At 32.6% G+C, this 12,687-nt stretch overlaps 1 protein-coding gene across 2 annotated transcripts; it reads left to right on the top strand.

Moving 5' to 3' along the window:
* Positions 1-737: 737 nt before the first annotated feature.
* Positions 738-11,233, top strand: LOC137837877 (putative cyclic nucleotide-gated ion channel 20, chloroplastic). 2 transcript variants are annotated; one of them, XR_016520697.1, is made up of 14 exons: positions 738-1,069; positions 1,719-2,278; positions 2,855-3,046; positions 3,154-3,252; positions 4,522-4,659; positions 5,651-5,899; positions 6,253-6,498; positions 6,732-7,223; positions 7,532-7,677; positions 8,778-8,855; positions 9,479-9,608; positions 9,936-10,182; positions 10,319-10,481; positions 10,929-11,233. XR_016520697.1 is itself a non-coding variant. In XM_068647038.2 (13 exons), the coding sequence occupies exons 2-13, from the start codon at positions 1,778-1,780 to the stop codon at positions 11,041-11,043; spliced, it is 2,304 nt and encodes a 767-aa protein (XP_068503139.2). In that variant the 5' UTR covers positions 738-1,069; positions 1,719-1,777; the 3' UTR covers positions 11,044-11,233. The 2 variants fall into 2 exon arrangements, 1 of the variants encoding a protein (XP_068503139.2); XM_068647038.2 differs by lacking the exon at positions 6,732-7,223.
* Positions 11,234-12,687: the final 1,454 nt, after the last annotated feature.

Here is a 12,687-nt window from a genome sequence, read left to right as displayed (position 1 = left end):
TACGTATCGGTGTTGACACTCGTACGACATTCGTATGACACATATTGGTGAAGTGTTCAATTCAAAAAATACTTGTTGGATTTTTAAAAATTCTAGTACGGTTCTATAACACAATTTTAAAAGGTATAAATACAATAATTTTCTAAAAACTCAAATTTATTGCATAAATTTTTATTATGATTATAAAAATAATGAACAAATTCTTTTGAACCAGTCATGCAAAATATCTTCTTGCTCCCAAAAGAATTTGAAACATACTTTTGCACATAAATATTTATTTTCAATTTATATAATTCAAAATTATGTAATATATAGATCCGTGTCCCCGTGTTCTACATTTTAGAGATTATACGTATCTCCGTATCCTACATTTTAGAAATTATACGTATCTCCATGTCCGTGTCAGTGTCCGTATCAGTGCTACATAAACTACATTACTATCTTAAAAACAACTTTATTACATAAGTAAAAACATAAGTTCACATGTGTATTTACATTTTTATTGTATTCAAATATATATAGTTTTATAATTTTAATAAATATTTAATTAAAAAAAGAAAAATAATATAATTGAATATATACATATATATAATTTTTTAAATAAATTTTAAAAAATATTCAACCATTTATTTTGAAATAAATAAATAAATAAATTATTTTTTATTTATTAAAAGATAAAATTATTAAATTAAGATTTTTACTAATTGTTTATCTTCCTTATGTAATGAAACTCTGTTATTTATGGAGAGAGAAGTTTGGAATGTGTTGATCTGTTGAGAGTAAAACATAAAACAGACACCGAAGAAATTCGATTATCTCACAATTGACTTTGTCAAACACAAAGTCTTCTTCTTCACAACTCTCTCTTTCTCATGGTTGTTGGTATTTAAGTGTTCAGTTTCACACTTTCTTCTCCTTATCTTCTGAACTCAACTCTCTGTCAGAAACTGCTTTTTTTGCCTTTCACCATGATCACCAAGCTCCCAAAATTGCATTCTTCAACATGAATTCTTTGTGGGGTTTTCACTGGGAATTCAATTCCTCTTGAACCAGCTCTTGCTCTTTCTGAGTTTGTTTTCTCTCTTGCTTCTCTTTTTCGTTACTGTTCCTAGTTCTTGGCATTTTCTGTAACAAGGGCTTACTAGTTATTATTACATTATACTGAATTCTTCAACTGATTCCTGACCCCAGTTGCAATTTATCACAATAGGTTATGGTGCTTCATATTGTTTATAAGTTGGTGTATATGTGTTAAATTTCGAGTTTAAACACACGCACTGCTGCGTGTATAGGTAGGAACATTGCCGAAAAGGTATAAATGTGTTTGTAAACTGTTAAATTTTCTCTTAAAACTAGGATGGTACATGAATTTCAATGATTGTATTGTCAGGTTAGGTCGGTTTAGGTCAATTTAGTAATGGGTTACTTTAAGATAAGGGATTTGTCACTTTTCTGTTGATATAAGTTGCAATTATTAGTTGTTAGTTTTTGTGTAATCAGAAAATTTCAAATGTATAGACAAATATATCATTTTATAATTGACACTTAACCTCATAAGAACAAGGATCTTCCTTGTGATTTTGCTTAAGTTTTGTTATTTAGGAACAAATATAGTCTTTGGTCTGTTATTTTCTATTTTTATATTAATTTATGCTTTCCCCTTCCAAGTTTTGTGCTAAATTGGATTGTTTTGCTTTAAACTTGTTGATGTGGTGCAGAAATGTATATATTGATGTTTTGTTAGTTCAATATAAAAAAAGAGAATCACCAGGGAAACATGGCTGATTTTGAAAAAGATGAGGTTCCTATGCTGTCTGAAACACGTGCTCAACTATCTGATGATGTCGTGGATTCTAATTTCCGGAGGCTAGTATCTAGAACACGAAGTGCTTCAATGTCGATTCCTATGGCTTCCTTGGAATCATATGAGAAAGAAACTAGTCTTGTGGGACATACTGGTCCCCTTCGTAGTGTGAGCAAAACCCCCTTTGTGCACATGAGTGGTCCATTGTATGCTACTCATGGAACTTCAAATCTTTCAGGTCAGAATAGTGCTGCGATAGGAAACAGAGTAGTGGAGAGTAAGACAGAAAAGTTTTCTTCTTTCAATGGCGCAAATGAAAATCGTTGGGATAATGACTATGATAGAAAGAATGAACACTTAATGAGGTCTGGGCAGCTGGGAATGTGTAATGATCCTTATTGTACCACTTGCCCCACTTATTTCAAGGCTGCTCAGCCAAGAACTCGAAAAACTTCAGCTATATTTGATCCCAAGGTACTTTTCTTCCTAAAATAGATTTGTATTTCTGCTTGAATTTAAGAAAACATTGTCTTCTATGTTTGAAGTTGACTTTCACTATATGCTGAATAGCCATTTATTACACAAATGTGATTTTGTACTGCATATTCATCTTTTTTCTGACCAAATTCAGGTGTTCACGATAGATGATTTTATCAACCTAATTATAAGCATTTCATTGAGTTATGCTGTAACTTTGTGCTTCTTAAGTAGCATTTGTCATACTCTGCACAGCTTCACTTTATGTCCTATTGTTATCACTTAGTAAGATTAAATGCTTATGATTTTGCTCTTAAAATTAAAAAAAAAAAAATTATTCCAGATGAACTATTTATATTGTTCTTTTTGTGGATATCATTGTCCATTTTTGGGGCAATAGAAGTATTGTCAACAAACAATACTTCATTACTTATGCAACACTTACATTCTGAAGGCTACTATAACAGACTTTTCTGTATCCTTATACCTGATATTCATTTGTTTATATAGACACTTGTCTGCTGTCACTCTCACAACCAAACTCACTTTCATTTGTGTTTTGAATGTTTGCAGTTCCAGCATAACTTTTACGGGGATGCTAAGGGTTTTGGAAGAAAATTTTTTTCCTTCTGCTATGCATATGTTCCTGGAGTTATGAATCCTCATGCAAAAGATGTACAGCGATGGAACAAGATTTTGGCCATTTTTTGCTTGGTGGCAATTTTTGTTGATCCATTATTTTTCTTCTTAATCTATGTGAAGAAGGTATGGATTTTTTTCCTTTTATTTAATTAAATCTTCATAGGTGTAGATACTTGTCTTTCCCTGCAACTATTTTTGCAATTTTATATTTTTCCACTTACTATGTGCAGGATGATAAATGTATTGCTATCGATTGGACGATGACAACTACACTTGTTTTTTTTAGAAGCATTAATGATTTCATATATTTCTGTAACATTCTTCTCCAGGTAATTTCTCAGTAACTACTTTTTTAGAATGTCCCCCATTCCGTTATGTTTAATTATGGTAATGATGCCAATTTGTTAGCTTGAATTATATGATTGAGATCCTTCCTTGTGAACAAGTGTTTATTATTCATTTTTTCTATTTTTGAGAAGGTAAATATACTGATAAATGTGCGAAAGAATTTTCTAACTACAGAATAACAGGGTTTAGGTTCTTTGTTTCTTTGCATCATACATAAATATTCGCTAGAGGAATAATAAGATCATTGGAGCTCAATCATGTGCCAAACATCTCCTGCTAAACTTCAAATCTTTGTAAATAAAGAAGCAGGATGATATAAATTGTCTTTTGTTTTGGTATAGATCACTTTCAACTTAAAGATACAGTACTGATTACTGAGTGTTTCATGTTTTAGTATGTACTCTCTTTTTGCTTTTGGATAAAGGTAAGCAGACAAATTTAATAGATAGAGAGTGCAAGAACATGTATCTGGTGGAAATAGAGTATATTTAGTAAACATCACAAGGAAACACAGATAAAGATTGCTGTGTGCAGCTCCAGCTTAAAGTATTAATAAAAAGCTTCTTAAACATATCTCTGCGTGGCATTCAGTGTCATAAAGTAATGCAGATCTTCTTGAAGTAACTGCTAAGCATTGCATGAGATTGTTGATGATACTTCCTCTAAATTTCTTAACCTTCCAGGTTAAAATGAACACCTACGAGCACAGTCATATTTAACCAGAAAAAATTAAAGTAGAATTCCATCTTATGAACATTCAGAAAATGGAGGCCACGTACTTTCTCTCATGTGGTGGAGGATCAAGTACCAAAGATATTTATCGTAATTGTACTAATTATTCATGGTTGCTGCAATTCCGGATTTACCTCAGTGTATTTGGCATTAATCTTCAATATTTCCCGATCAAAATTTCACCCATTCACTCTATTGCCACATTTGTTGCAGAAAATCTTTCATAGTATCAGTTTTTCCTCTTAGATACAAACCTAAAAGTTCTTTTTTTGTTTATATTTATTACTTTGTTGGCACTTGGCAATATGGTGTCAAACTGGAAGAAAAAAATGGAACGATAAATTGACTAGGATGATATAGAATGCTGGACCTTGACCTTATTGATAATATATTGCTGCAACTTGTGTATGTGTTACCTTTTATATTATTAGTTCAGGTCAAAATGAAAAGAAAAACGCATGTATCCTGAATCTTAAATATGACTTTAGAGTTTCATAGTTTTGTTTGCTTCTTTACAGTTTAGGCTGGCTTATGTTTCTCGTGAGTCAATGGTAGTAGGTGCTGGAGATTTAATTGACCATCCCAAGAAAATTGCTCTTAATTATCTGAAGAGTTATCTTTTTATCGACCTATTTGTTGTATTTCCTCTTCCTCAGGTAAACTTCTTACCTTCTCCCTTTTTGATTTGTGGTAACCTTTTTTATATTGTTTCTTTGGCTGAGTTTGCTCATTGTAACTTAGTGTTTTGGGTATTAGTGTTATATGCCACAAAGCGAAAAGTTTACTGTGTGAATTATGAGATGTACCATCCATACAATTGATTATGAATGCTTGTTGATATTTCTCTTCATTTCAGTGGTTCTGTATCTTTTGATTTATTAGAAAACATGAAGTTCTTTGATGTTGCCATTCACTGAGATTATTAGTTTGGGTTTCATATATATATATATATTCAAATCCACCCACCCAAAAAAAAAAACACAATAACTGGGATTGGGATTTTATATGAAGTTGAGTTTTTTCTTGGTTCTTTCAAAACATCAGTGATTTAGTTGTGATTTTTTATTATTCAAATTAAATAAGGAGTGCTTGAAACTAGCTATCAAGTTTTCTATGATTGAATCTTTTGTTATTAATTACTGTTGTCAGGTAATTAAGAGCATGAGAGCATTGTGGATCTATCTTTTACAATTAGTTTTAGTTATAAAGGGTATGATAACTCGCTAATATCCAATTACCTTGAAACATGTATATTCCAAAGGCCCACTTATTTTGTGTTGAAATTGAAATTAATTAAGAAAACGAGAGCATTGAAGATCTAACTTTTATAATTAGTTGTAGGCTAGAAATGATTTTTATAGCAGAACAATGTTTTAAGTGCTCTGAAATTTTGTTGTTGTCATGTTGTCTTTATCTTTATAAACTGCTTATTGTTCTATGTCGTCTTGTTCTAATTCTAATGAACCTCAATGGTTGAACAATTTGTTGTGTTCTGTTGAATAAATAGTGTGGAGAACGGACATAAACATGTCCTTGACATCAAGCAGGCAGTAGTGGAAGGAAAGGGTTTCAATCTGTGAAAAAGATAAATGGTTTATTGTGTACTTTTTAAATTCTTTGTTATGACATGTAGTGAAATATTTGCAGATAATGATATTATCTGTCCTACCAAAATACCTGGGATCATCTGGAGCAAATTATGCTAAAAATCTTCTGCGTGCAGCAATCCTTGTGCAGTATTTTCCTAGATTATTCAGGTTTCTGCCTCTGCTAATTGGCCAGTCTCCAACAGGATTCATTTTTGAGTCAGCCTGGGCAAATTTCATCATAAATCTTCTCATTTTTATGCTATCTGGCCATGTTGTTGGTTCTTTCTGGTACCTCTTTGGTCTACAGGTGAGTAAAAATGTTATTTGAAGTTTCATTTTCAGAAAGTACAAAATTTCTTCTTCCTATCTAAATTTCATAATTTGCTTTGATTTCATGTTGCGTGGAAAAGGAGAATAGGTTGTATAGAATATGATAGTATGTTACACAAAATATAAGCAAAATAAAGTATGAAAGTAGTATGTTCTCAGAAATTTAATCCTTCTAAACTTTTGTAATGTTGATAATGGCATTCAACTATGAGAATTGTTATGTTTCCCTGCATGCTAGATGACCTGTTTAGAATCAGGAATTTGATTCTGTAAATGATGGGTGATATTCAATTATAACCTTCTCTTTTATCTTCATCTTCCTTCTTCCAGAGGGTTAATCAATGCTTGCGAAATGCCTGCCATGATTCTAAAATGGGTGGATGCTCAACATTTATTGATTGTGGCCGTGATTCTGGGCATAAGTCAGTTACATGGAGCCAAAATGTGAATGCCACTGCTTGTTTGAATTCCACTTCTGGGGTTTTTCAATATGGAGTCTATGTAAATGCTGTACCACTTACTATAGAAACTAGGGTGGTAAAAAAATATGTATACGCACTTTTTTGGGGCTTCCAGGTGTGTATTTCATTCTTCTCTTTTATTTTTTTCAGTTTCGTAGTAATGGTTTACATCTGTGAAAATCCAAATAAATTTAATAAAATACATGCATATATATAGGGGGCACATATAAGTGAGAACTTGATATGAACTAGTATGGAGTATTCAATCTTACATGGATGGTTAAGATTATTTCCTCTAATCTCTAACACTCTCACATGATATATGCCAATGAGTGTCTTTCTATGAAGATACTATTTGATGCAATCCTTCTTGAGTGTTGGATGGAATTGATGGAAGGCAGCAGAATACTTGTAGATTTGTGGAGGAAGCACTGAATGGCTATGGAGGTTTATGGGTTTGGGCATGAGTTTACAAGGTGCAAAGGCCAAGGAAGATGTTAGACCAACTTACTTGAGTTTCTAAAATGCAAACGAGCATCATGGAAGAGAGACTTGGAGAAGTGTGCTGAGCATTTCATAAACACTATTTCATATATTAATCAAGTCTAGAATTTACAAGAGAGAAGCTTCTCATTTATAGACTAAGGAAAGACAAGTGGCACTAGGAGGTTGAAGAGGCATTGGTATGTGGTGCCTAAGGAAGTGGAGAAGCATGAATAGTCACTTTGGATGAGAGACACATGGCACCATCTTGGAAGCCTTGAAGTGGTGCCATGTGGTTGCCTTCTTCTTGGTCTTTCAAGGCCCAAAATCCTACACTAGTTTGGCCTGGAATACAAGGTCCAAAAATACTATTCTATTATTTACAAAATTTATACAAAACTAAGGCAGATATTTCTACTGTAATCTTCAAGTTGATCTGATGCTCTTAGTTGAGAGAAAAGATGTGTTTAGCAAGGATGGTCCTCCATCACTATTTGTGTTTAAAATCAATGTATGTGTGTGTGTCAGGATTAATTCCTCTAAGATTATCTGTGTAAGATCAATTGATCTATGTCTGTCGAGATCTAAGAAGCACAAAGTCTTGTATATAGTGGTTTTTAATATGATATTCCTCAACAGTTATACCTTTGTCATGTTTGTTACAGCAAATCAGTACTCTGGCTGGTAATCAAACCCCAAGCTATTTTGAGTGGGAAGTCCTTTTTACTATGGCCATCATAGGTTTGGGACTCTTACTTTTTGCGCTTCTCATTGGAAACATACAAAACTTTCTTCAGGCTCTTGGACGCAGGTAAAAAATTTTGCTATTATTTTTGCCATGCCCCATGTTGATGACAATGTTTCTCTTAATGCATGTTTTGAAATGGATTATAATAATTTTGCCCTTCAAGAGCTTTCTCTAAAACTAGAACAAAAAATTATTTGTTTCTTTAAAGTAAGCTGAATAACGTGTACTTAACCTAACCTTATCTCTAGTTAAGTACACTTTATAAAATCGGCTTGTAAGGTTAAGTTTGCATCCACTACAAGCCGATTTTATAAAGTGTACTTAACCTAACCTTAAAGATAAGGACATATACTTATCTCTAGTCAATGTGAGATTTCCAACAAGTCCCTTTGGATATCTTCATCCATTCTCCTGCAGGCCATTACATTTGTCTTGTAGTCTATGCTAACAACATTGTCATCATAGAGATGGTGAAGTTGGCATCTAATATTTCTTGGGAATTGAGATAGCCTAATTACATTCCTGTGTGTTGTTTATCACTCAACATAATTCTCTCATTGACATCTCTGAAGAGACTAGTACGCTTTGACCATCATCATCCTTATAGTGAGTTGTGTAACTGACTTTACTACTTGCTAACAACTAACTACCCTAGGAGTCGAATAAGAGCTCTTCTAATAATGCAATACTCACACAAAGCTTATCTATGACAACCTAGCTGCACACCATATTTCATCAAACAAGGTCTTCCATAAAAGGACCCAATGGAGATCGATTGTTAGTCTGTTAAAAGAGAATTTCTTTCCAGAAAAATCATAATGACTTGTTTACTCCATTGATAAGCTGGCATGTGTTCATTAAGTCTCTTTTATTCTCGGGTTGAATATATCTGTAGCAAGATTATCACATTCAACATATATGTTCCATCTTGAGAGAACAGAGTCGGTGTAAATAAGACATGTTACCCATGGTTAGAATAGAATAAACACATTATTATTTGTATGATAATCATTAATTTGGGATTTGATTGTATTTACTAATTCCCTTTGTACTCTAATATATAACTATATACAGTACATGTGTGACCCAGTATCACAACATTATCCTTAATTTCTTTAAGGATCATAATGTGCTTGATATATTTTCTTCCATCATGATTACAGGAGGCTAGAAATGCAACTTAGAGGCCGTGATGTTGAACAATGGATGAGCCACCGTCGCTTGCCAGAAGTTCTAAGAAGGTATGAAATGTTCTTATTCTTTTCACAAGTCAAAACGCCCACATTTTCAAAAGGTTATCTGTCTATTGGTTGATTCAATTCATTGCTTCTTTACTCTCCACCTCTCCCTGCAACTCCTTTTCATCCTTACTCTTGCAACTTAACATCTGTGAAAAACATTCTAGTGACAACCTGTCGCACAATCCATTTCCTTGTGGATTGTGTTAAAAACTGGTTTTCTGATAAAACCTTTCTACTTTTAATTACTCAATAAGAGCTGTGGGAGTTCAATAAAGCTTGTGGTAAAAAACGACTTGAAAGCCCATTAAACTTGCAAGGATGGTGGGATATGAGCAGCAGATTTCATGCCTCAAGCTCTTGCACCCACACCTACTGCTAGTCACTTTAAAATAAGATGAGACTAGGCAATGTGGGACTTTTGGCTTTTAGAATTGCACATGAAACACAACATTAAGTTCCTAGCCCTAATAATCATAGATATATCAACAATTTAAGTATATTTGGAGCTATATAATAAAGTATGTGAGTAGAAATGAGCATAATGTCTACTTGTTTTTCAGTTTTATGACATGTTATGGATCACAAACAATGAACGATTGATACATACTTTATCTTCCATACAGGAAAGTAAGAGAGGCTGAACGGTATAATTGGGCAGCAACAAGGGGAGTAAATGAAGAGATGCTTTTGGAGAATTTGCCAGAAGATCTCCAGACAGACATAAGACGTCATCTCTTCGACTTTGTTAAGAAAGTATGCCCCAGAAAATTTGTTGCTTAAATGACCAGTAATAATTAAGAAAAAAATGATTAATTTTTATGTTGAATTTAGTCTTCAGATGTTGGGTGAACTTCGAAACCTCCACTCATGGTGTTTCTTTCAAAATTGGTTTTTTAGGTGTCTGTCTATTGTAACCAACTACATTTAACTACAAGTTGAATATGAAAAACTTAAACCATTTTGAAAAAGCTTTGTTCTTATTCATCATGAAACCAAAACTGTGACTCATCAAAAGCCAAGGCATTCAACAAACCTGTAAGTTCTGTTATGATAATTTTCTGAGAATCTGAAACACTACAGGTTCGCATCTTTGCCCTCATGGATGAGACTATCTTAGATGCAATTTGTGAGAGACTAAAACAAAAGACATACATCAAAGGAAGTAAAGTTTTGAGTCAGGGTTGTCTTGTAGAGAAAATGGTCTTTGTTGTTCGGGGGAAATTGGAGAGCTTTGGAGATGATGGAACTATTGTTCCCTTAAGTGAAGGGGATGCTTGTGGTGAAGAACTTCTGACATGGTATCTTGAGCATTCTTCTGTAACAACAGGTATAGCCATACATACTTGGTACAATGATATCATGCATGTTGAAGTAGAGGCAGCAGAAGTTGCAATTTTTCAACAACTCAGCCTCACTACAAAATGAGAAACATGTTTAACCAATGTGTTTCTTGACTTTTGCAGATGGAAAAAAAGTAAGGGTTCAAGGGCAGAGGTTGCTGAGCAATAGGACTGTAAGATGCTTAACAAATGTGGAGGCATTTTCACTTCGTGCTGCAGACCTTGAGGAACTCACAATTCTTTTCGCAAGATTCTTGCGGAATCCTCATGTTCTAGGAGCTCTAAGGTATTTCATTTCACTCCATTTCCTTGTTGTATTTTGGTTTATCTTTCAACTTAATCTTGAACTTTTTCACCTACAAAAATGAACCTCATTCAACGGTATCATTTCATGAAGAGCATTCTTCCATTAGGTTTTACTTTTATGGACACAATATAGTTGTATATCTCACATCGACTAGTGATAATGACATTTCATAGTATACAAGTGGAAGTAAACCTCACCTTACAAGTCGATTTTATAAGGTTGAGTAAAGTTTAAAGTTCACTTCTTAATATAGTATTAAAGTCATTTATAATCTATCCTAGTTTGACATGTGTCCAACATTCTTCAAATCCATCCTTTTTTTCCTTGGATGATCTTAATATGCATGCAACTAGTATGCTTTTTATGCCTCATTTGTTTTCAAAACAAGGGCTCTAACAAAATGATTTGAAAATTGTATCATGTTAGGTATGTATCACCTTATTGGAGATCCCTTGCAGCAAACCGTATTCAGGTTGCATGGAGATACAGAAAGAAGCGTCTAAGTCGTGCTTCCACCTCTCAATCAGATCAAACATTTTGATGTCTAGACTGTACTCATTAGCCACACTTTGTGATATAGGTTCTGTTCATCAGTGTATATATTAGCTATTCTTTAATAAATGCTATTGCAGGATTAGTGCTGTTTTATATAATTTGGACAATATTTACTTTATCTTAAGAAAAAAAAGTTCACATTCCAATATTAAGAGAAGATTAAGGCCAAGATCAAACTACTGTTTGAACAATATTTACTTTACGAAATCACTACTAGTACCCCCAAGTTCACTCTTCCATGTACATGTTCTACTCATTTCAAAATATGTGATATGAACCCACAAAAAAAACTCTTCTATGCTGCTAGTATTTTTCGAATTTGGAGAATATTGAAATATGGTAAGGAAATAAGTAATATTCAATTTTTTATATTAGTTAAAGAGATGAGTTTATACATATTTGTTATATTTGTTCATAGTTATTTTTATTTTAAATTATTAAGATGTTCTTAGTTTATTTAATATTTTATCTTCAAATTTATGTAATTATATTGACATTCATTTTTTTTATAATATTATATTTTTATTTTTTATAAAAAATAATTAATAAACATTTCAGATATTATGAGTGTGGATAAGGTATTTATTATGAGCTCCCAAGAAGAATGTGCTTATTTTTTAGTTTAGAAACACGTGGTGTAATTCAATTTACATCATTTTCTCTTATGGTCATCCTACCAACATTTTTTTATTTAATAATTTCTTTTGACATTATTGATTAGTCGTAACTAAGTAATTTGAAAAAAGAATTAAAAAAGAAGTACATAAATAAGTTGAGTCAATTCTGATAAGTTATCCATGTAGCCAAACAAGTCACTCAAGTGAGTGTTATAGTCAATGAGTCAAAAGGAAACAATAATTGCAATATTAACGGTGGATTTGATTAGTATTCATATGGTTATTGTGATAATGAAGAACTTTTTCTATAAACTCCACTAAAAATTCAAGAATAATGATATATTTGATTTTTTATTCTGATATTCTCCAGACCAACGAAAATTTTTCAATCTATCCGAGTTCTTTAGAGCTTTTCTAGAGTTGGTTGGATTAAAGTCAATATAAATGGTGTTAAGGATTTTATAGGTCTTGTTGCCAGTGTTGAGAATTTTAGAGACAGTGTGAGAGAGTTTGTTGGTGGATTTTCTTCTTTTTTCAGTGTTCTTTTTTATTTTATTTTTTTATCAACAAAGAATGAAATTAAATTAAAAGGGATACAAAAGGGGTATCCCAACCCTTTTACATAAATCAAACCACATTAAGAATCTCCAAGAATAAAGAGATGAACAAACACCCCAGAAGTAATAGATAGATAATGTTTGCTGCATAAGCTAGACATCCTATTCCAACTAGCACCGTGCTCGTATTAGAATGCTATAAGCACTGCAAACTGCAGCTACAAAACCATCAAAATCCGTCCTCAGTGTTCAATAGTCTATTTTTGCTTTATGCATGTGATCTATAATTGCTATTGAACAAGCTCAACAATTTGGATATTATCACTCATGGCTAGAGAGTGACTTTACCTAATCACTATGCTCATAAGTTTGACCTTATAGATTTGCTTAATTAGCTTGAGTTTGTTTGGTATTTTAGTTTGTTTCTAATTTTTACTTAAACTTTTTTTTATAATA

Source organism: Phaseolus vulgaris, chromosome 4 (genome assembly GCF_051622355.1).
Source record: "Phaseolus vulgaris cultivar YP4 chromosome 4, ASM5162235v1, whole genome shotgun sequence".
NCBI classification, from domain to species: Eukaryota; Viridiplantae; Streptophyta; class Magnoliopsida; order Fabales; family Fabaceae; genus Phaseolus; species Phaseolus vulgaris.
Note: the sequence above shows the minus strand (reverse complement) of the source record. Positions and strands in the feature narration are given on the sequence as shown.

What these genes read in the sequence shown, in the direction of transcription:
- LOC137837877 (XM_068647038.2), top strand. Translation starts at nt 1,778, where the DNA reads ATGGCTGATTTTGAAAAAGATGAGGTTCCTATGCTGTCTGAAACACGT. An exon ending in TCTGTAACATTCTTCTCCAG is followed by an intron (nt 3,253 to 4,521) that starts GTAATTTCTCAG and finishes GCTTCTTTACAG; the next exon opens with TTTAGGCTGGCTTATGTTTC. An exon ending in CACTTTTTTGGGGCTTCCAG is followed by an intron (nt 6,499 to 7,531) that starts GTGTGTATTTCA and finishes TGTTTGTTACAG; the next exon opens with CAAATCAGTACTCTGGCTGG.